At 51.9% G+C, this 21,852-nt stretch overlaps 1 protein-coding gene and 1 long non-coding RNA gene across 16 annotated transcripts in view; one reads left to right on the top strand and one right to left on the bottom strand.

Annotated features, from left to right (window-relative positions):
- STX3 (syntaxin 3) overlaps positions 1-15,635 on the bottom strand; it is a 34,206-nt gene extending 18,571 nt beyond the window's left edge. For 5 of the 15 annotated variants that reach the window (XR_006291771.1, XR_005225400.2, XR_006291772.1 and 2 more), the window contains exon 1: positions 15,037-15,378. Coding sequence is in view for 6 of the 15 variants with exons in the window: in XM_037899394.2 (XP_037755322.1) it covers positions 15,037-15,066 (30 nt within the window). In the remaining 9 variants the exon portion in view is untranslated. Of the gene's footprint in view, positions 1-15,036; positions 15,379-15,414 lie in introns of those variants that run through there. The other 10 variants (XR_006291770.1, XM_043549543.1, XM_037899395.2 and 7 more) reach the window with 7 other exon arrangements.
- On the top strand, positions 11,899-18,502 carry LOC119566384. The gene is made up of 3 exons (XR_005225403.2): positions 11,899-12,162; positions 16,166-16,242; positions 17,541-18,502. It is a non-coding gene; the product is annotated as an uncharacterized LOC119566384 (long non-coding RNA).
- The last annotated feature ends 3,350 nt before the right edge of the window (positions 18,503-21,852 follow it).

Genomic DNA, 21,852 nt, shown 5'->3' with positions numbered 1-21,852 from the left:
AGAGGAACCACACATGAGGGAGCCTTCAGTATCACCCTCTGAGATCTCCCCAAGAGGAAGAAACAGCCATCCAAACAACTCCACCAATGCTGGCTGCGGTCTGTGGGGGAGGGAAGACCCAGCTCCACAGGGATCAACATGAAACTAGGGAAATACAACCTAGATGGAGCTACTATAAGGTAGTGCATAACTGGTTGGAAAACCATTCCCGGAGAGTAATTATCAGTGGTTCACAGTCAAGCTGGAAGGGCATATCGAGTGGGGCCCTGCAGGGATAAGTTCTGGGTCTGGTTCTGTTCAATATTTTCATCAATGATTTAAATAATGGCATAGAGAGTACCCTCTATGTGGATGATACCAAACTGGGAAGGGTTGCAAGTGCTTTGGAGGATAGGATTAAAATTCAAAATGATCTGGACAAACTGGAGAAACAGTCTGAAGTAAAGAGGATGAAATTCAATAAGGACAAATGCAAAGTACTCCATTTAGGAAGGAACAATCAGTTGCACACATACAAAATGGGAAATGACTGCCTAGGAAGGAGTACTGTGGAAAGGGATCTGGGTGTCATAGTGGACCATAAGCTAAATATGAGTCAAAGATGTAACCCTGTTGCAAAACAAGCAAACATCATTCTGGGATATATTAACAGGAGTATTGTAAGCAAAACACAAGAAGCAATTCTTCCATTCTACTCCGTACTGATAGTACTCTAGTTGAGGCTCTGTGTCTAGTTCTGGGTGCCACACTTCAGGAAAGTTGTGGACAAAATTGGAGAAAGTCCAGAAAAGAGCAATAAAAACATTTAAAGGTCTAGAAAACATGACCTATGAGGACATGATAACAGTTTTCAAGTACCTAAAAGGTTGCTTCAAGGAGGAGGGAGAAAAGTTATTCTTGTTAATCTCTTGAGGATTGGACAAGAAGCAATGGGCTTAAATTGCAGCAAGGGAGGTTTAGGTTGGACATTAGGAAAAACTTCCTAACAGTCAGGGTAATTAAGCACTGGAATAAATTGCCTAGGGAGGTTGTAGAATCTCACTCATTGGGGATTTTTAAAAGACAGTTAGACAAACCCATCAGGGATGGTCTAGATAATAGTTAGTTCTGCCATGAGCGCAGGGGACTGGACTAAATGACCTCTCAAGGTCCCTTCCAGTCCTATGATTCTATGAACGCCTCACCTCTGTCCATCATCAAGGAACCAATCAGGGAAATTTGTGCTTGCCTCCGAGTGTCTCTAGGCCAACAAACCAGACCAAGAGGCACAAAGCAGTCTGAACCCTCCACCACATCACCATAGCAATTCTGGCACTTCTTCTCAATAGTCCCCTCTCCCCATACTCCCATAAAAAAAGCTTAAGGACCAAGATGGTAAAGGTGTTTTACTACGCAACAGCCTTGCTCCCTGTTTATGGGAACATGGCTCCTTGTCCTCTTCCACAGAGGCACAGATGACCCGTGCCATTAATGACCCCCAGTAGATCCCCAGTTGTTTTTGCTGCATGTGACAGAGACAGGGCCACCTCACAGGTTACAGGATACTGCTCTGCCACAGCCTCAGGGAGGAAAACCGGCTGGAATTCAACCAAATGCTGCGCTTGTCTCCTGATGTGGCTGCGCTACCAGAGATCCGTCCATTCTGAGCGTTTCCTTGCACTGGAGGGCAGTTGCTGCTGTTGACCCCGGATCCAAGAGGAGGTGACTCAGATTTACCTGGATGTCAACCATTGGCTGGGGCCTGGGGTGGAGTCAGAGAAGAAAGCTTTCTGAGCCTCCACCACAGCCAGAGCACAGGACTTGAGGCTTCATAGTAGGATGACAACTCCCCTCCATCTGTCCCAGGTCATCTGTATAACCCAGGTGACCTGCGAGGATGGTGCAAAGAGGGGATCCTTAGCAGCCATCAGCCAGCGGTCAAGGATGTCTGACCAGGCCATCCACAGAAGGAGCCACAGTATTAATCCTTAAAAGCCGCAGCAGTAGCAACCTAGCTCTCATCGCTGTAGTATCTGAGCCCTGCACAACCCCCTTGTATCTTCACTTTACAGATGTTCAGGGGGCTGGAGGTGCGGCGCAACAAGGAAAGATTGAGACACGAATATGTACATGTAACATGCACCCACTTTGCTACAGCCTTGGCTAACAGAGGTGGATCTTTTGGCTCAGACACCCAGAGGTGCATGTGTGAAGATCCAGGATCCAGGCTCAATCCCCTCAGCTGATACACCCATCACACACAAGGGTGTGGTGTTACATACAGCTTGACTATGAGATGTGGAAGGCACGGTGATGGTGGACAGGCTGTAAACATCTGAAGGATGTAAATGCCAGTGAGAGAGAGGAATCATAACTAGATCTAAGGGGATGAAAGCAAGAAAAGGAACATTGGGAATGAATGTCAGAGAGCCTCCCTGATGGGGGACTCTGAAATTGATTCCCAAGGGGAATGATGGGAGCCCTGACTCTCAGGACATCTAAAATTAGACGGAGCCGAGTGCTAGGAAAGGTCGAGATGGGCCCAATGGACACAGCCAGCTAAAATATGGCAGGAAGGGCATTTTCCAGCTGAAATGTCTCTGATTCTAGCAGTTTCTAGTCACTCTTGACCTGGGGCTAGATAGGATCCAGTGACCTAGAAGGAAGAGGCTCCTGCTCTCTCCCACATCCTCAAGCCCCGGAGCTGCGCACTCCCTGCAGTTGCCAAGAGGTTTCAAACAAACCCTGCTCGGTTGCCGCAGGGGAAGCGTGAGATGCTGGGGCAAGGATGCTGCAGAGGGGGAGGGTTCCTGCCCAGAGGAGGGGTCTTTGGAGGCTCAGCAGGCAAGGTGCTCGAGAGGGGTGTTTCATGCACATGGGGAAAGGCTGTTTAGCCATCTGCATTCCTGAGCAGCAGAGCTAATCTCACATCTGGTTCCAGACACACACAGTGAAGGTATTAACGGATTGCTGGCGAGGAGAGGGGGGCTGCCTGCTCAGGAGCACGCAGAAGCTGTCCCTCACCCATGTACCCCTACTGGCTTCACCTGGGGCCCCTCAGCCCAGCTCTTCCTGTTTTAAAGGGACAGCGACTCCCCAAGACAGGCTCCCCATGTGGGTGACCCTCCCACTGGATCTGAAGGGACAGCTACTCCCCTAAGCCACACACAGAGATTCACCCCACTCCCAACTGGTTCTGCCACTTCCCCCATTTAAAGGGCAACTCGGTGCCGCCCACCAACTCCCCCGTACACCCATCACCACCCCCAGCTCTTGATTTAAGGGACAGATGACCATCCCCCTCCTTCCCACAGGGCCTGACGAAAGCCAGGACCAGATGGCTGGATTCCTTGTTTAATTGCATTACACCCTCCCAAGGTGCTCTGCAGAGCCAGAGAAAGAAGGGGGCAGCGGGGGAGCCCTCCAGCCTGACACCATCTTGAGGAGTGGAGAGGAAAGGCAGGGGATAGGCATGAGGGGTAAAAACCCAGCTGCTGGTTTGGGGCTGATCCTTGCGCGGAGTCACTCGAAACCAGGGAACAGCCACTTCTCAGACAACTCCCTAACGGAGCAGGGCAAGGAGTCAGGATTCAGGGGCATCTGCAGAGCTGGGGTAGGGTGGAGGGAAGAATGACTGGGATAGCAGGGGGCTGCAGGCTAGGATTGAGGGGCACCAGCAGAGCTGTGTGAGGAGCCTGGGGCTGGGATAGCAGGCGGCAGTGGGTTGGACAGATGGGCGTTGACTGGGGAGGAGAGGCATCGATTGGTGTGGGGAGCCCAGGACTGGGATAGCAGGGTAACCAGCACAAGGGGAGCCCAGGGCTGGGATAGCAGTGGGCCATGGGTTGGGTTTGAGGGGCACCAGCAGAGCTGTGTATGGGGAGCCCAGGACTGGGATAGCAGCGCCTGCTGCAGGGCAGAACTGAGGAATGCTGATAAATTCAGACAAGAGACAGCAGCCCTGCCAATACAAAGAGGGAGATAACGTAGGTGAGAATGTTTTATTGGGCCAACTTCTGTTGATGAGAGAGAGAAGCTTTCGAAGAGCTCTGGGAAGCTTGTCTCTCTCACCAACAGAAGTTGGCCCAATAAAAGCTATTACCTCACCCACCTTCTCTCTCCAGTATTCTGGGTCCCTCCCAGCTGCAACAACAACACTGTGTAATACAAAGGGAGACCATTTAAGCAACTTCCTGAAAACAAGAAACATCTGTAGCTGTGAGAGTCCTGCATGCTGCTAAGAAGAGAGGGGCAGGAAATACAGCTGGATCTCCGTATCTCCTCAACTCCTTCCTGCAGCTGCTGTTCTAACAGCCAGTTTGAGGGGACATCCCTTGCAGAGAAGGATTGACACCGACCTAAACTGAGTCACCCCAAGAGCTTATTGTTGTATCTTCTTGTTAACGCCACTCATCAGGTCACAATCACAGTTAGGCCCTGATCCCTAGGGGTTACAGTGGACGAGAAGCTGGATATGAGTCAACAGTGTGCCCTTGTTGCCAAGAAGGCCAATGGCATTTTGGGATGTATAAGTAGGGGCATTGCCAGCAGATCAAGGGATGTGATCGTTCCCCTCTATTTGACATTGGTGAGGCCTCATCTGGAGTATTGTGTCCAGTTTTGGCCCCACACTACAAGAAGGATGTGAAAAAATTGGAAAACGTCCAGCGGAGGGCAACAAAAATGATTAGGGGACTGGAACACATGACTTATGAGGAGAGGCTGAGGGAACTGGGATTGTTTAGTCTGTGGAAGAGAAGAATGAGGGGCGATTTGATAGCTGCTTTCAACTACCTGAAAGGGGGTTCCAAAGAGGATGGATCTAGACTGTTCTCAGTGGTAGCTGATGACAGAACGAGGAGTAATGGTCTCAAGTTGCAGTGGGGGAGGTTTAGGTTGGATATTAGGAAAAACTTTTTCACCAGGAGGGTGGTGAAGCACTGGAATGCGTTACCTAGGGAGCAAAAAGAAAGGAGTACTTGTGGCACCTTAGAGACTAACCAATTTATTTGAGCATATATATATATATGCTCAAAATTGGTTAGTCTCTAAGGTGCCACAAGTACTCCTTTCTTTTTGCAAATACAGACTAACACGGCTGTTACTCTGTTACCTAGGGAGGTGGTGGAATCTCCTTCCTTAGAAGTTTTTAAGGTCAGGCTTGACAAAGCCCTGGCTGGGATTTAGTTGGGGATTGGTCCTGCTTTGAGCAGGGTGTTGGACTAGATGACCTCCTGAGGTCCCTTCCAACTCTGATATTCTATGATCCCCCCCAAAGGAACCACATAGCTGACCTTAATCTAAGGGACTTACCTCTTTAACCTCCCAGCACCCCTGTGAGGTTTGTTCCAGAGGCAGAACTGTAGCACAGAGTGCAAATGACTTGCCCAAGGTCTGGGGAAGCCGAGAACTGACTCTGGGTCCCCCAGTTCCCAGCCCAGACCATCCTTCCTCTCTTCTTTTAAGCCTGCGCAGAGTCCTAGGCACAGATCCTTAACAGTATTTAAGCACCTAACTCCCACTGAAATCAATGGGAGTTGGGCACCTAAATACCTTTGAGGCTCTAGATCCCCCCCCAACTTGAGATCTGCTTTCCTAGATCCTATTGCAGGGCCTGGAGTTTGATTGCCAATGCCTCATGGCCGTGACCATTTTTCTGTTTGTTCTGTAAAGAGCCCAGCAGAGTAATGTGATGGAGGGGATTCTGGGGGAACCTCCAGTTAAAATCCTATCACCAGCAGAAGGGGAGATTGAGATGACCTCGGTCTCTATGGCATCACTAGATCCTGCCCCGTACCTGTGTGTCCCCAGGGCTCACAGAGACACTTGGGGAAAACACATTACTCTGCCTTTGGAACACTCCAGATATCACCTTGTGCCAGCTATTTCCAGAACATTTTCTGGAGAAGGATTGCTCCAAAGCCAGTACAAGGACTTCAGACCCTAAGCTATTCAGGTGAGACACTCAGGTTTCCCCCCACCCCCACCCAAGGAACAAAGTAGAAACATTTCCAGAAAAAACAAAAATGGGGTAGCTCAGTGGTTTGAGCATTGGCCTGCTAAACCCAGGGTTGTGAGTTCAATCCTTGAGGGGGCCGTTTAGGGGATCTGGGGCAAAAATTGGGGATTGGTCCTGCTTTGAGCAGGGGGTTGGACTAGACGACCTCCTGAGGTCCCTTCCAGCCCTGATATTCTATGATTCCCTAAGTTTGTGTTGAAATGGGAACATTCCCCACTCCTTCACCCCTTCCTTCTGCAAGCACACACACACAGTCTTTGACATGAGAGTGTCAAAAACTAAGATGTGTTTTCCCCTTGTTAATGAAAATACCAGAATCCTCTAGCAGTGGTTTCACTAAGCCAATGTTATAAGGTAGGTGAGTGTCAACCTCATATGTGGTATAGCCACTAGGGGCAAAGACATCCGCAACAAGTGTTAGCCAAGGTACTTACTCCTTCAGCCCTAGTCGTGGAGGTTCATGCTTCTACCCTCAGAGTCCTAGGTTCGATGCCTGCTCTTGGCTCAAAGCAGGGTGGCTTACACCAGCACACTGCTGGGTACCATAAAACCAAAAGAATAATGTTTGGCGCAGGAGGGAAGAATTCAAGAGTAGATTTTAAAACAAAAAAACCCAGTCAAAAGAGATGAGCAAGAAAGACATCTGGAGCTAGTTCCTGCCATAGAGAGGATCATGAAAACCTCAGGAGTGGCATCCAGGATGTATGTTGTCATCATTAACAGGGAGCGAGAGAAGCTTAGTCATGTGTTACATTGTGAAGGAAGAAAAATTGCAGCCATATGTTGGGAGCTGAGTGGAGGATCTGAGACTGGGCAGAGTCCCCAGCACCGAGGACTAGCTCCACCTGCCAGGGAAACCCAGCCGAAGGTTGGACCATTCATTGGCCACTTTGCAGCCGCCCACTGTGGGCACCGTGGAGACCACTGGTAAAGGAAAGGATGGAGCGAGGGGGTTACCCTGAGATCATGAAGTACTAAAACCCAGTTGGTTTCCATGGGAGTTAGGTACCTCAATACCATTAAGGATCTGGCCCTAAGTTCTTAGTGTCCCTCACCAGGGCACAGGCACTGGCCTCTGTTCATACACCGTCCCCACCACCACAACAGCTACCCACAGCTAGTGTATCACCACCGGTGCTCTACCAAGGTCCATGTTCATCCCAGGGTGTTACCCCAGGGATGAGCTTAGCCCCCAAAGGCTGCCCCAGGAGTACCTGCTCTGGGTTTCTCTCTGGTTATCCAACAGTTGGTGGGTCTCCATGGCTGATCCTGTAGCCATTACAGAGACCCAGGGCCCAACAGGAGGACACTTGACTCAAACAGACGCTGTCTCCACAGGTAACAAACAGCACAGACGGACAGCTGCTGCCCTCCCACCTTGCCCCACTCCCCTGGCCTATTTAACATTTTCCTCTCTCCTCAATTTTCTGACCCCTCCAGCCATTGAACCAGCAAGAACCTGACTCCATCTGTTGTAGGCATCACCCAAAAAGTTCTGCTTCCTTCTTAAATCTCCACAGCAGAAGGCAGGAAAGTGTACTACTTGTTACGCAGGGGGGGAGGAGTTTGGAGTCTGCAGTTCTGGATTCTAGCCTCCCTTTGCTATGGAGTTCCAAGTGTTATGGAAAGGCTATATTAAAAAGAGCTACAGATGTATATGCAGATTGCCAACAGAAAGAGCCCACCTCCTTGCACATAAGAATATACAGTATTGTTGTGCAAAGATCATTTTCTTAGCCTGTCGCTGACCTCCTCTCTTTGCATCCCTCCTCTGGCTCCCCCTTCTCTATCACATCAAACATAAGCTGCTTGTCTTCACTTCCAAGGCCCTTTGCGGTCAATCCCCATCCGACCTCTCATCCCTCATTCGCTATCAAGCTGTTGAAGCTCACCTGCAATTGGCCCCTTGGGCCATCTTCCACCACCCACATGTTATAATTTCAAACAGGCACCTCTGAGCTTTCTCCCAGACTGCCCCTCGTGCTTGGGAGACGCTCCTCATAAAACATCTCCAGCTCCGCCTCATCATCCCCAGTCAGAGCCTCCTTCAAAACTCTCCTTTGTTGCGATGCCCGTGAAAACCTGACCACGCTCAGATCATTGATGTGCGCAGACCACTGCCCATCCTGCTGACCAATACTGTCTCACTGTTTTCTTGTACTTCCCTGTCTGTGCCCATCTGTTGTCTCTTCTCCCATACAGAGAAGGCAAGTGACCTGGGGCAGGGACTGTCGTTTTGTTCTGTATTTGTACAGCACCTAGTACAACGGGTCCTGCTCCATGAGCAGGTCTCCCAAGGACCTCGGTAATACAGATAAATAGTACTAATAGCCGCAGGTTCAGTAAAGCTGCTGGGATGCACTGCAAGCAGCTTTCCGATTATGAGGCTCTTCGCTCCAAGTGGCTGCCCGGTGCAGCATGGTAACCGACGGCTGGTTTTTTAGTAGTGTTTTATTTGTCAAGTGACTTGGATCCATTTAATTCTCCGCTAGCGGCAGAGCTGTTCTCTCAGATATTTGACCAGAGCCCATCTAAACTCTACCCACCCCCAAGAGATCCCTGCCCACTGCAGAGCTGAGTGCCCACAAAGTGTCCTCAATGTCATGGGCATCAATGTCATCCAAAACAATTAGCCAGGTGTAGATAAAAGGAAGCTTCCCACAGGATCCTCTGCTACCAGGAGCATGGCCTACCATCTCTCCCAGCACCATCCCTCTCGCAGTCTGTCGTCCCCCCCTCCCCACAGGGCTGATCCCCTCCCACTGCTGGAATACCATCCAGGAACGGAGTCCTCAAAGTTACATTAGGTTTGGTCGGTGCCACTGTACTGAACGAGCGACTGGCTTAGCGAATCGTTTCTGGCCATAAGCCCAGAGACATCCTGGTAAAATTGTGCTCATCAGGATGTTAACTCTAGAGTGTCAACTCCCTAAGGGCTTCCCTACATGGGAAATACCACAGATAAAATAATCATCAGCCCTAGCTCTTATCCGACACTTTTCACCTGGAGGTCGCAAAGCACTTTGCAAAGAGGGCAGAATCATTATCCCCGTTTTACAGCTTGGGGAAGTGATTTGCCCACGGTCACCCAGCTGGCCAGTGGCCAAGCTGGGACTAGAAACCAGGTCTCCTGAGTAGTGCGGCCTAGTGAGCAGAGCACTGCGATTGTACAGTTGCTCCCCCTGTGAGCACTCTATTCAGGAACAGAATAGTGGGGAGCTATTCTGCAATAGCTATCATGGTTGATTTCCCCAGAGGGCTGCAGAGTCATTGGAAGAAGGTATTGAGGCTACTACTCCTGCATTAGCCCGAGGCCGCTGCCAGATTGGCCCCTGTTTGATGGCTGGCACCATGGCATTGTAACCTCCAGCCTGGGACATGCTCTGCTCTCCACAGGACCTTGGGGGAGGCGGGGGGGCAGTAACACAGCTCTGCTCAGATCTTTACTGCTATGCTCATCATCTAGGAGGCTGAACTTTGCTCCAGCTACAGCAGGCCAAGCATAACCAGTGAACCTCCAGCCTGTTCTCTCTGGAGGACGAAGGCAGCTGAGCAATTGGTTGGTGATTAAACCAGGCCTTATAGGGCCTGTCTGTGCTCCGATCCACAAAGAGACTGACCCAAAACCCCTGCTCAGACCCCCAAGCGTGGAAACCCCTGGAACAGACCCATCCCCCTGCCAACACAGTGCCTCTCAGATGGAGCTCAACACCTCAAGATGGCATCTATCAAGGAGACATATCATGTGGCACAAACAACAGGGGAGCAACTATGGGAAATATGCTAGTGGCCCCGCTGCCCTCCCAGGCTACAAAGAGCAGATCATGAGAATGCCGCGGTGACCAGCCTGCTCCTTGTGCCCCACTGGTCACACCCTGACAAGGTCCCCATGCCAAGTCAGATCTGGGATTGTATCCAAGGGGTGGGGAACTGTCCCGATGTGCCATATCCCACTCAGACCCTGGTAAACCCCCCAGGGCGGGACTGGATCATTTCCCAAGATTGGACGGCCCTGCTACCCATCCAGATCCCCTCCCTTCACTTGCCCTCCCACTCTCACTTCCGGTTCAGGACTCCAACCCTCCGAGGAATAAAAATAAAATTAATCCCCTTCTCTCTCCCAAGCGTTTTATCTCCTCTTCCCCTAGCTGATGGTTTTGTAATCCCAGCTAAATCCCTGTCACTCTGCCCCACCCCCTTCTCTCCCAGCCACCAACAGGGTCAGCAAATGAATCAACGCTCTCATGGACCGGCAGAATGAGGAGAGCTCAGAGAACGCCTGTCCCCGCTCCTGTACTGCAGAGATCAACCCCCCAAAGCAGAGAGAGACTCCAGAATAGCCCACCTGTGATGCAGGAGTCACAGGTTCAAGGCCCCTCTCTCCCCGATTCAGGGCAGGATCTTGAACCCAGGTCTCTTACATCCCTCATGAGTGCCCGAACCACCGGATTATTGTGGGGACACAGATGCTCTCTGTCTCATGAGATTTCTTTCTTTCCTATGCAGAAAATAAATCTCCAAACCTCTCCCTTTTTTGCAGAAAGGAATTTTTGTTTTCCAGCCAGCCCTGATCGTCACTGGGGTGATGGTGAAAGGGAGAGTTTAACCCCTGGTGTCCTGGGGGACACATCAAGACCAGGAGAGGCCTTTATTCCCCCCAGGGGAAGCCAGGCAAAAAAGTTTAACCCTTCGGGCTCTGGGAGAAGAGATCAATCTGATTGGGAGAGGCCTCTCCATTCTGGATAGGTCAAGACTTTTTGCAGGGGGGAAGCTGTTAATGTGACAAGCCTGATGCAATCCTTAGGGTGAGCATTTACTCAGGAGATGCTGGTTTCTTTCCGGGGCTCTGTTTTCTGGCACAGCCCGCTATTCCCCAATGAGAAGAGCCATCTTTAGTGATGGTTTGGATCTCCCCCCAGGGTCTCCCATCGTGGGTGCAGTTCAAACAAGGCACATGGATTTCCCCGCAGGGCCCCAAGGCTGGGGTGGCATTGCTCCTAGGACGCCCTGGGCAGAGAGGGTTGGGTTGTCTCTCACGCTTCCCCCTCAGAGTCCTGCAGATTCCTGCCCATCCTTTGCCGCTTCCTCATGCCCCGCAGCAACTTCCTTTCCCTGATGAGCGCGAGGGAAGGGGATGATTCTCTTTAGAGAACAACAGCGCTGCTCATTCAGCTTCAGGGAGGGGCGCTACTGAGCACTCACCCTGCCTCCAGCCTCAGGGGCTGAGCTTGCTGCTCCCCCAGGCTCCCACCAGAACAAGAGACCCTACTCCTCTTTTGTAGCAAACGCCCAAAAGTACATGGCCGTTCCACAGCCCACCATCATTAGCCCTGTTTCACCGATGGGGAAACCGAGCATGGGGAGGTGGGGGGAGTGACTCAGCCAAAGTCACACAGCGAGTCAGCAGCAGAGCTCCAGATGTCTAGGCCCATGCTCTGACCCCTCGTCCACACTCCCTCTAATCCCCACATCCCAGCCTGGTAGAGTGGGATATCACCAGGCCTTCAGGAGAATATGGGCACCGGATGTTGCTGCCCCAGGCGATGGGATCAGAACAGGGATGGTTTGGTCTCCGAATATCTGCTCCCTTAAAGGTGACACACTCCAGGGTGGGAGCTAGACCCACTTCCCACAGCATTATAGATTTCTCTGACACCTCTGACCAAAAACCCCCAGAGCCCCCCTGAAGCAAAGAAGCTGCGGACAGGGTACTACAGCCATGCTGTGCCCACCCGGCTCTGCTTCGCTGCTGCCCATGCGCTACCAGGCAGGGCAGATCCTGCATTACAGCTAGGTTGGGGTAAAACAGGCTGGGGAGAAGGAGGGCGTAAGGCGACCGCCTAACCCAGGAGCCTCACAGACACCAGGCCCCCATTTGTTTCGGCCTTTTATTCTCTGCATTCAGCCCTTTGTCTGATACACGTTTAACCAGTGCTTCTTGGCAATGAAAGCTGTGAGAGTCTGACCCCGTGCCAGCAGGCGGCCTTGCCCTGGGCGACCTGCCTGCTGAGACCAGTGACACCACCAAGGGAACATACACAGCTCTCATGGGTGACCCTACAATCACGAGGCAGCACGCACATGCGGCTCCCTTGGGTGTCCCTACCATCACGAGGCAGCCTGCACAGTCCCTGGGAGTTCGTACAACATCATATAACAGAAAGGTGGGTGCGTAGCCCCGGGGGGGTGGCTGGAAGCAACCCTACAGGAACAACGCAGCACGTGCAGTTCACAAACGACCCTACAATAGCAGCACATTGTGCACAGCCCCTGGTGCTCAAAAGCAACCCCACACACTAAAGAAACCAGCACCAGAGCCAGTGCTCCCAAGCAACCCTCCTGAGAATAGCCCCAGGCCCTGGCACTCACCACCCTGCGATCAGCAAGCAAGGTGTCCCTGTGACGCAGGGGAAGGAAGCTCAGACAGTCACAGAGCAAAGTGCCAGGGCAATAATGGGTGTGACCCTGCGGGTAATGTTATCGCCAGGTCCCGCTGCGGGTAAGGCCGTTAACGGACAGGCTGAGCAATGGGTGGAAAAAAGGAGGAAGTTGCCAGCTCGACTCATCCAAATATAAGTGGGGGGGGGATGGGGGGGATTGAAATGGCCTCCATCATCCAAATCTCTTCAGCCCTTCCCCCCCCCCTTCCTCAGCTGACCCTCCTGCCCCCCCCCCCCGATAGAGAAACAAGGGCCCCTGGCCAGCAGGCCCCCTCTGAACCCTGGACCCCCACCACCAACTGCTCTCAGAGAGCAAAAGAACCTCAACCTCAGCATCAACCTGCTCAGCCCTCGGGACACCTCATGCAGACACTCTCCTCCTTCCCCTCCCATCCTGGGGGCATCAAACACCTCTTATTCCTGGGGTGGGGGGGCTGCCCCTCAATTTGCAACATATAGCCATTGCTCCAGCCCCCCCCCACCCCAACCTCTTTCACTGTGGAGAGAGAGGCAAACAATCACTCCCTAGATGGAGCTTGATTATTCCCCCTGCCCCCAGCTTTACATAGGAGAGACCAGGGAGATGGGGAGGCCGATTGTAGAGCTGAGGGGTGGGGGAGAGACTAGAGAGACCAGGGTGTTGGGGCGGGACTAGAGACACTAGGGAGATGTGAGGGTGGGGGGGAGCTGATTGTGGGGATACTAGGTATCAGAGGGGTAGCCATGTTAGTCTGTATGCACAAAAACAATGAGGAGTCCAGTGGCACCTTAAAGACTAACAGATTTATTTGGGCATAAGTTTTCATAGGTAAAAAGCCCACTTCTTCAGATGCATCGTAAAACCCCCACTTCTCTGTGCATCTGAAGAAGTGGGCTTTTTACCTATGAAAACTTATTCCCAAACAAATCTGTTAGTCTTTAAGGTGCCACTGGACTCCTCATTGTTTTTGTGGAGATACTGGAGAGACCAGGGAGATAGGGCGGGGGGGGGGGGGTGGGAGGAAGACCTGGAGAGACCCGAGATGCAAGTGATGCAGAGTGTGGAGCTGGGTGGGGACACTGGAGATGTGGGGGGGCTGATTGTGGGGCTAGGCAAGGATACTGGAGAGACACTGGAGATGGGGGGATTGTGGAGCTGGGTGGGGGTACTGGAAAGATCAGGGAGATGGGGGAAGACTGGAGCTACCAGAGAGCTGGCAGGGAGGGGGAAGAGAGATACTGGAGCTACCAGAGAGCTGGCGGGGGGGGGGGGAGGGGGAGGGAGATACTGGAGCTACCAGAGAGCTGAGGAGGGACGGAGGGACGGAGGGAGATACTGGAGCTACCAGAGAGCTGAGGAGGGAGGGGAAGGGAGATACTGGAGCTACCAGAGAGCTGGCGGAGGGTGGGGGGGGGGAGGGAGGGAGATACTGGAGCTACCAGAGAGCTGGCGGAGGGTGCGGGGGGGAGGGAGGGAGATACTGGAGCTACCAGAGAGCTGGCGGAGGGTGGGGGGGGGGAGGGAGGGAGATACTGGAGCTACCAGAGAGCTGGGGAGGGAGATACTGGAGCTACCAGAGAGCTGGCGGAGGGGGGGGGGAGGGAGATACTGGAGCTACCAGAGAGCTGGCGGAGGGGGGGGGGGAGAGGGAGGAGAGATGAGAGATACCGGAGCTACCAGAGAGCTGGGGAGGGGGAGGGAGATACTGGAGCTACCAGAGAGCTGGGGGGGGGGGGAGAGGGAGGAGAGATGAGAGATACCGGAGCTACCAGAGAGCTGGGGAGGGGGAGGGAGATACTGGAGCTACCAGAGAGCTGGCGGGGGGGGGGAGGGGGAGGGAGATACTGGAGCTACCAGAGAGCTGGCGGGGGGGGGGGGGGGGGGGAGGGGGAGGAGAGATGAGAGATAACGGAGCTACCAGAGAGCTGGGGAGGGGGAGGGAGATACTGGAGCTACCAGAGAGCTGGCGGGAGGGGGAGGGAGATACTGGAGCTACCAGAGAGCTGGCGGGGGGGGGGGGGAGGGAGATACTGGAGCTACCAGAGAGCTGGCGGGGGGGGGGGAGGGAGGGAGATACTGGAGCTACCAGAGAGCTGGCGGGGGGGGGGGGGGAGGGAGGGAGATACTGGAGCTACCAGAGAGCTGGCGGGGGGGGGGGGGGAGGGAGGGAGATAATGGAGCTACCAGAGAGCTGGCGGGGGGGGGGGGGGGAGGGAGGGAGGGAGATACTGGAGCTACGAGAGAGCTGGCGGGGGGGGGGGGGAGGGAGGGAGGGAGGGAGATACTGGAGCTACCAGAGAGCTGGCGGGGGGGGGGGGGGAGAGGGAGGAGAGATGAGAGATACCGGAGCTACCAGAGAGCTGGGGAGGGAGGGGAGATACTGGAGGTACCAGGGAGTTGGCGGGAGGGGGGGGAACCACAAGTGCCAGCGAATGCCCCCTTCCCCTGGCGCTTCCCACTCTCATCATCACCACGGCGTCGAGCCCCCCCAGCGCTACAGAATCAGTCTTGTTATTAGCATCCTCCCCCCGCAGCCCCCTCCCCCATCCGCCCCGGGGCGCAGGGATCGAGCCCCGGGCCCCGCCTGGCTCCTCTCCGCCGCCGCCCAAGTGACTCACGGCTTTGAGCTGCTCCAGCCGATCCTTCATGGTGCCCCGCCGCTCCTCCCAGCAGGTGCAGGCTCCCCGGGCGGCCGGCTTCGCTCCAGGAAGTCCTCGCGCCCGCAGAGGCCCGGGGGACGGTTCTTCGCCTTCTCCCCGCCCAGGCTAGAGAGGGGGTGGGAGGCTCATTAGCCGAGGAAAATAACCCAAGACCCGTCCCCTCCTCCCTGATTTTTGGCCTCCCGGCCTCTGCGCGCGGCCGTGCACAGCGGATTCCCGGGCGCTGCTGCGCTGGCCTGGCCTGGCCCCAGCTGCTAATCCTCAATGACATACAGAGGGAGGGGGTAGGAAAGACAGGGAGGGGAGGAGAGGGAAGACGGGAGCCTCCCACTTTACCTGTGCAAGAATCTGCTGCCCCACAATCTCTTAAAGAGCCAGGAGAGCCACGAGGGTGAGGTAGCCGATGAAGTGAGCTGTAGCTCACGAAAGCTTATGCTCAAATAAATTGCTTAGTCTCTAAGGTGCCACAAGTCCTCCTTTTCTTTTTCTCTGGTCTCTCTGGCAGAGGTTGGGCCAGTCAAAGCTATTCCAGTACTTCCCTTGCCCTGTCTCTCTAATGACCTGGGATCCACCCAGCTACAACAAGAAAAGAGACGGGGGTTGGACTAGCTGACCTCCTGAGGTCTCTTCCAGCCCTGATCTTCTGCGGTTCTATGACACAGTCAGGCCAGACTGGGCCCCAGGCTCAGCCCTGATCAGAACCAAAGAGCTCAGAGAAACCTCTCCTGCCATCTTTTCAGCTTGTACTGGGAGGGGAATTTTTAAGAGAGCCAGCCTTTGCAACCAAGCACTTAAGAAACTGAGGCTGAAACTAACCAGGGATTTATCTGCTTTCACAGAGGGAAAGGCCCAGAACAAACATGCTGTCAGAAAGCTGTTAAAATTCCTTCCGGTTTAATCATTTCAGAGGCCAGTTGCTAAGGCAGGGAAGGAAATTGGGATTCCAGGGAGGCAATCCGAACCCTGCACCCCCATGGATTCCCTGGGTCTGCCTGCACAGGGCTCATTGCAGGATCAGGACCTTGGCATTTGGGCTTGCGTTTGTTTGTTTCCAATTCAAAGTGTATGACTGAGTTTTTCTTTAAAGGTCCAGCTGACAGCCTGATTCTGGGAGGGACTGATCCCCAGCTCCTATGAAAGCCATAGGATCTCAGCACCTTTCAGGTTTGAATCCTTAGTGGTGAACTGCAGGGAAAAAATAAATTGAGCGTGTGACTTTCTTTACTTTTCTGTAATGTATAAAGAAAGTGGAAAGGAGAAAAAGGGAGGAGGAGAGTAGGGCTAATGTGAAAACTGATTGAGACAGGGAATTATTTTGATTCAAGATGCTTAAGACTGTGTGAGGGACTGCACGGCCCAGCCCAAGGAAGAGGAAGCAAAGATGACTTTAAATAATTTTTGGGCCCCTCTTGGTTCTGGGCCGGTCAGGAGCCAGAATAGCTCCTAGCATAATTTAGGCACCCCAGGGTTATGGCAGCCCTGTGACCCAGAGCAGCCATAAAGGTGTGCACTGAGGCTGGGCAGGTTTGGCCCGTGGTTAGGGTGTTAACTGGAGACCCACACTGAATTCTCTGCTCTGCCACAGACTTCTTGTGTGACCTTGAGCAAGTCATTCAGTCACTCTGTGCCTCACTTTCCCCATCCATACAATGGGGATAATAGCACTGCCCTGCCTCAAAGAGGTGTGTGAGAATCAAGACATTAAAGTCCGTGATGTGTTCAGATACTAGGGTGGTAGGGGCCATATAAGTATATTAGATATGAAATATGCTCCTACCCTGCCCCGCTTCTGTCCCCAGGGCTTGTAAGAAAGCCTGTGTAGGGCTTGTCCTATGCCATGCCTGCCCCCAGAGAAATTCTTCTTCCTAGGGACTAAGGGGTTTTTCTAGGGGGTTGCACATGTTGTTGCTTGTGTCAGCTGAGCTTATTGCACCCCAGGGGCTCCTTGCATCCCTCAACTCTCCCCAACAGCTCCCTAGATGCCACCCTCCCATCCCCCTCTATTGCAGGGATTCCCTGAACACCCCAGTCTCCCTCAGCTAGGGTCTCTGTGTGCCCCCATGCCCCCCTCCTCCCACACCAGAATCCCCCATTTTTCCACCATGCTAGTGGCTTTCTGTGAACACCCAGTCCAATATCCTCCATGCCCCCATTGTCTGAATGGCAGGGGCTCTGTGTGCTCCTCCATTGCCATCTTTCCCCTCATAGTCCCCATTCCCTTTTTCTCCCAGTCTCCAGCAGTTCTCTGTGCTCCCATTCCCTCCTTTCCCTATACCAGGGTTCCCATGGCAAAGGCTCTCGTGTGCACCCCCTTACCCACTTCCTCTCCATGCCAGGAGCTCTGTCTGCTCCCCATTTCCCATCTTACTAAGCCCTTTGACTCTGAGATGGCCTGTGGACAGTCCTCCACAAGTTCAGTTGCCTTGGTAAGTTTGTCAACATTATTAAATCTTTCCATTCAGGAATGCACGTTCATGTCCTTCACCAAGACTGCTTCTCAGCTCCCTTTGTTGTCACCAATGGAGTAAAACATGGCTGTGTTCTTGCTCCAACACTATTTGGCATCATGTTTGCAGTTGTTATAGCAGATGCGTTCAGAGACATTGATTGTGGCATTTATGTGCAGTACAGTGTGGATGGAGGTATCTTGAATATGCATTGCCTGCCTGTGAGGACAAAAGTTATGAAGACAATTATTCATGAACTTCTGTTCACCGATGATTGTGCTTTTTTGGTCCAGGAACACTCAGTTGCTCACTGACTGCTTTGCGTTTGCCACAAAATGTTTTGGCTTAACTATCAGCCTAAAGAAGACAGAAGTCATGGTCCAGACTTGACTAGGTCGTACCGCAACTACTCCATTTGTGGCCATCAATGAGGTTGTTGACAAATTTTGACAGGCAATGTCATTTAACAAGATGCAATGACTGACGACAGCATTACCAAGCACATTGGTGCAGCAGCGATGCCTTCAGAAATCTTCGTCATTGTTTCTGAAAAAACAGTGTCAAACTGTAAACACAAATGGATGTTAACTGTGTCGTTGTCATCACCACACTCCTCTACTGCTGCAGTACGTGCACTACTTATCAACACCATCTAAGATACTTGGACCAATTCCACCTACGATGTCTATGGTGGATAATGGGAATAAAATGGTAAGATTTGGTTCCAAATGTTGTCAGAAGTGTGGTGCTCTGCTCTGTTCAATGTTGATAACAATCAGCTGCATGCACGTGTTCCCTCTGTGTGCTGCCCCAGCTCCGCAGATCGCTGACACAGCAGACCCCGAGAGAACCCCCAATGACCACAGACTCTGATACGGTATGAAGGCACCCGGCCAGGCTTATTGCCAAATGAAACACAGTCTCTAGCTCCCTGGATCAGATGTCTACAGTTCTGCTAGTACATATGTACTCCCTGACAGTGGACCGGCTCAGTCAGTGGCGGGATTTACCACTGCCCCCTAGGCCAGACAAAGACATCCACTGAGGGATTCTTATACACAGGTACAAACAAGTTACACATCACTCCTGATGCCTAGAGGTGCAACCCCTCTACGTGTTAGGGTGCCGCCTCTCACAAAACAACTCTACCATGTTACCTTCCTGCCCCTGTCTTTAGGATAGGTCAGCCTGAGTTCCTGTTATCTGTGGGGAATGTGCTAGTACCGGAGTGTTCTGGTACCATCGTGGCACATGTTTCCATAACTAGGTCCCAGTACCTATTAGGTATGTGTATTTTTGCACCATCAGCACAGATTCTGTGAGCAGGGCTTGCCTCTGGCTCACAGCTGAACTTTGCTTTATGTTCGCAAAGTCTTGACCATTACTTTAGTTCAGGCCTTAGGCTTCATACCAGGCCTCCGATGCAAGAGTTTATGTTTCAGGGCCTCATCTTACTACACCAAACATTGAGGTTCTTGAGTGCTGCAACATCACAGTCATTGAAGCTTTTATCATAAGAGCACAGCTGGGATGGTGTGGTCCATATGTCTGCCAGTAGAATACCGAAGGCCTTTTACAGAGAATTGTAGACTGGAACTTGTGTTAGGGGCAGAGCAAGAAAATGTTACAAAGACACTCTCAAGGTCAACCTCCAATCTTGCAATGTTGACCTCAACACTGGGGAGCTCTTAGCTCACAAGATCCAATGGTGGCAGTTCTGCCACTTTGAGAGCTCATGGATTGCTGCAGTCAAGGAGAGACATGTGAGGTGTAAAGCTAAAAGCAACCCACATATATCTACATTTGTCTTCACCTGTGGCACCCGCGGACAGGATTGCAGGTTCCACAACTGGTCTTTGATCTACAATAAATGACATACAAGACCTACAATAAGTCACTGCAGCTCATCTGTCAGACTTGGTGGGAAACTCCATCATAACTATGCCAGCCCAGCTCCCAAATGTAGGTGCAGCCTGCATTGATAGGAGTTTTTCTGTTGGTGTAGGAAAACCACCTCCCCAAATGGTATTAGTGACGTTGATGGAAGTGCTCTTCCATCGACATAGCTGCCTCTACACTGGGGCTTTTGTCAGTGTAGCTATGTGAGTCAAGGGTGTCTTTTTTTCACATTGCTGATCATTGTAAATATGTTGATATAACTTTTCATTGTAGGCCAGCTCTAAGTAAAAGGCTAAGGCCTGGTCTATAAAAATTCACACCCTTAAGTGCTATAACTATGCTGATCTAACCCTTGCTGTAGATGCGGGTTGGTCGATGGCAGAATGCTTCCATCAACCTAGCTACTGCCGCTCAGGGAGTGGATTACCTACATCAACAGAAAAACCCCACCCATTGCTGTAGGAAGTGTCTACACTATGGCACCATAGCATTATAGCGCCCGTAGTGTAGACGCCCTGAGAAAACTCCCAATCCACATTTCTGAGTCTTCCAAGGAGTCCTCCAACAAAAACAGGGAAGACCCGACTTTCACTGCGGATATTTCCAAGGTAAGAAACAAGCACACACTCCTGCAGTTCATTCAGAATGGTTGGAAGAATTGTCAAAAACACAGCTTTGATGGAAAAGTAACTTGCCACCAGCAACAAAATGGGGGGAAAGACACTCAATTTTGGTGTCACATGGATGCAGTTACAATTATGCAAGAAGTTGCCTGTAGCTCGAGTCATTATTGAAACATTTTTCAGATGACAGACAAGATTTTCAAAGGCAAGTAGTGATTCAGGGAAGGACTGGTCAGGAGTTTTTCTATTAAACGGGTTTTCATTGGAAAATCTCAACTCATTGAAAACAAATTTCAATTCATCTTTCATTGGGAAGGATTCTCAGGTCCAGGATGGAATTTCTAGTCAAAACCAGAGAGAGAAAGACCCACCCCCAGAATAGGCAATCACCTGGAACAGCACTGTCAGAGGGGAGCTGAAGAGGTCAGGGGCTCAGCCTACCTCCGATGCTCTGTTCACTTGGGATTAGTTAACTCATTGAGTTACTGGAAGGCAGTTAATTAGCTAGGGAAGCACCTGGGCAAGATAAAAAGGAAGCTACACTACAGTGGGGCTCGAGGAAAGCATTGATCCCCAGAGAGCAGAAAGAGAACGCTCCTATGGAGAAGGCTTCTCAAGGGGAAGGTGGTGACTGGGGCTCAGCAGCAAAGGAAACCCAGGGGGAGATTGCTCCTGGGTGGGAGAGTTTCCAGAAGGAAAGGACTACGAATGCTGAGTCTCAGAGGAGCTTGGCTCCCATGGACGATTCCAGCAGGCAACAGGAGAAGAACTGGAATTATGTGCTGTCCTGAGGAAGGGTCCTTGTGGTTCAGCCTCCACTGGGGACCTTAACCCAAGAGAAGAGACCCTTCTCCAGCTCGTGCCAAGAGGCCCCTGATACCAGAAGAGGGTTGTGGGTGATAAAGGCCTCTCTGATAAGGGACATTGGGCATAACTGGGATTAACAGACTAAGGCTGACTCAGTCCTTTCCTCCTCTTCCACACCCCCACCACAGCTAGAGACACAAGCAGGACACGTATTCGTGTTTCATGTGGTGTTGGGCCATGGGTGGTTGAATAAACTAGACCCCTGGAAGGGGCGCTGTTCAATATACAAATCTCATTGGATTTATTAAAAAAGCTCATTTTGGGGAAACTGAGGCAGGGATGCAATGGTGACACTGTCCTGGGCCACCAGGGTGTGCTACAGGGTGAGGGGAGGACCCCCATTACAGGCACTCCTTGAGATGCAGGAGACCTAGGTTCAAAGCCCTGCTGAACTACTTGAACCTGGGTCTTCCACACCCCATGGGAGTTTCCTAACGAGCAGGCTACTGTGGAGTGGGGGGAACGCCTGCTTTTTTTGTGGGGGGGGGGGGGGAGTTTCACAAGGTCTCAGTTTTTGTCCAGATGCAGAAAAAATTAGAAATTTCAAAAATCTTCATGGGATCTGAAAACCATTTCCCAACTCACTCTTTTTCTGGGTGCCCACATTTTGGGTGCCCAATTTGGGGTGCTCTACCTGGCTCTGGTTTTCAGGAAGTAATGAGCACCCTCCCTCTGAAAGCCAGATCTCTTCAAGGTGTTTCAAGTTGACCGCCAAGAAATCAGGACATCCAAAATCACTAGTCACTTTTGAAAATTGTGGCCATGTACCTTTATACATTGAGTTTACGATTTCATACTGGCCCGTTCCTGTGCCAAAGTTTTATTAAAGGAAAGCATGTGAAAGCTAAAAGCAGAAAGCAATAGACCCGTATGGCTGCATTCCTTTATTCTGCTGTCAGGGATAATGACTGAAATGCTTTAGCGTTGGCTCATTTGTC

This window comes from Chelonia mydas, chromosome 6 (assembly GCF_015237465.2).
Source record: "Chelonia mydas isolate rCheMyd1 chromosome 6, rCheMyd1.pri.v2, whole genome shotgun sequence".
Lineage (NCBI taxonomy): Eukaryota > Metazoa > Chordata > Testudines > Cheloniidae > Chelonia > Chelonia mydas.
Note: the sequence above shows the minus strand (reverse complement) of the source record. Positions and strands in the feature narration are given on the sequence as shown.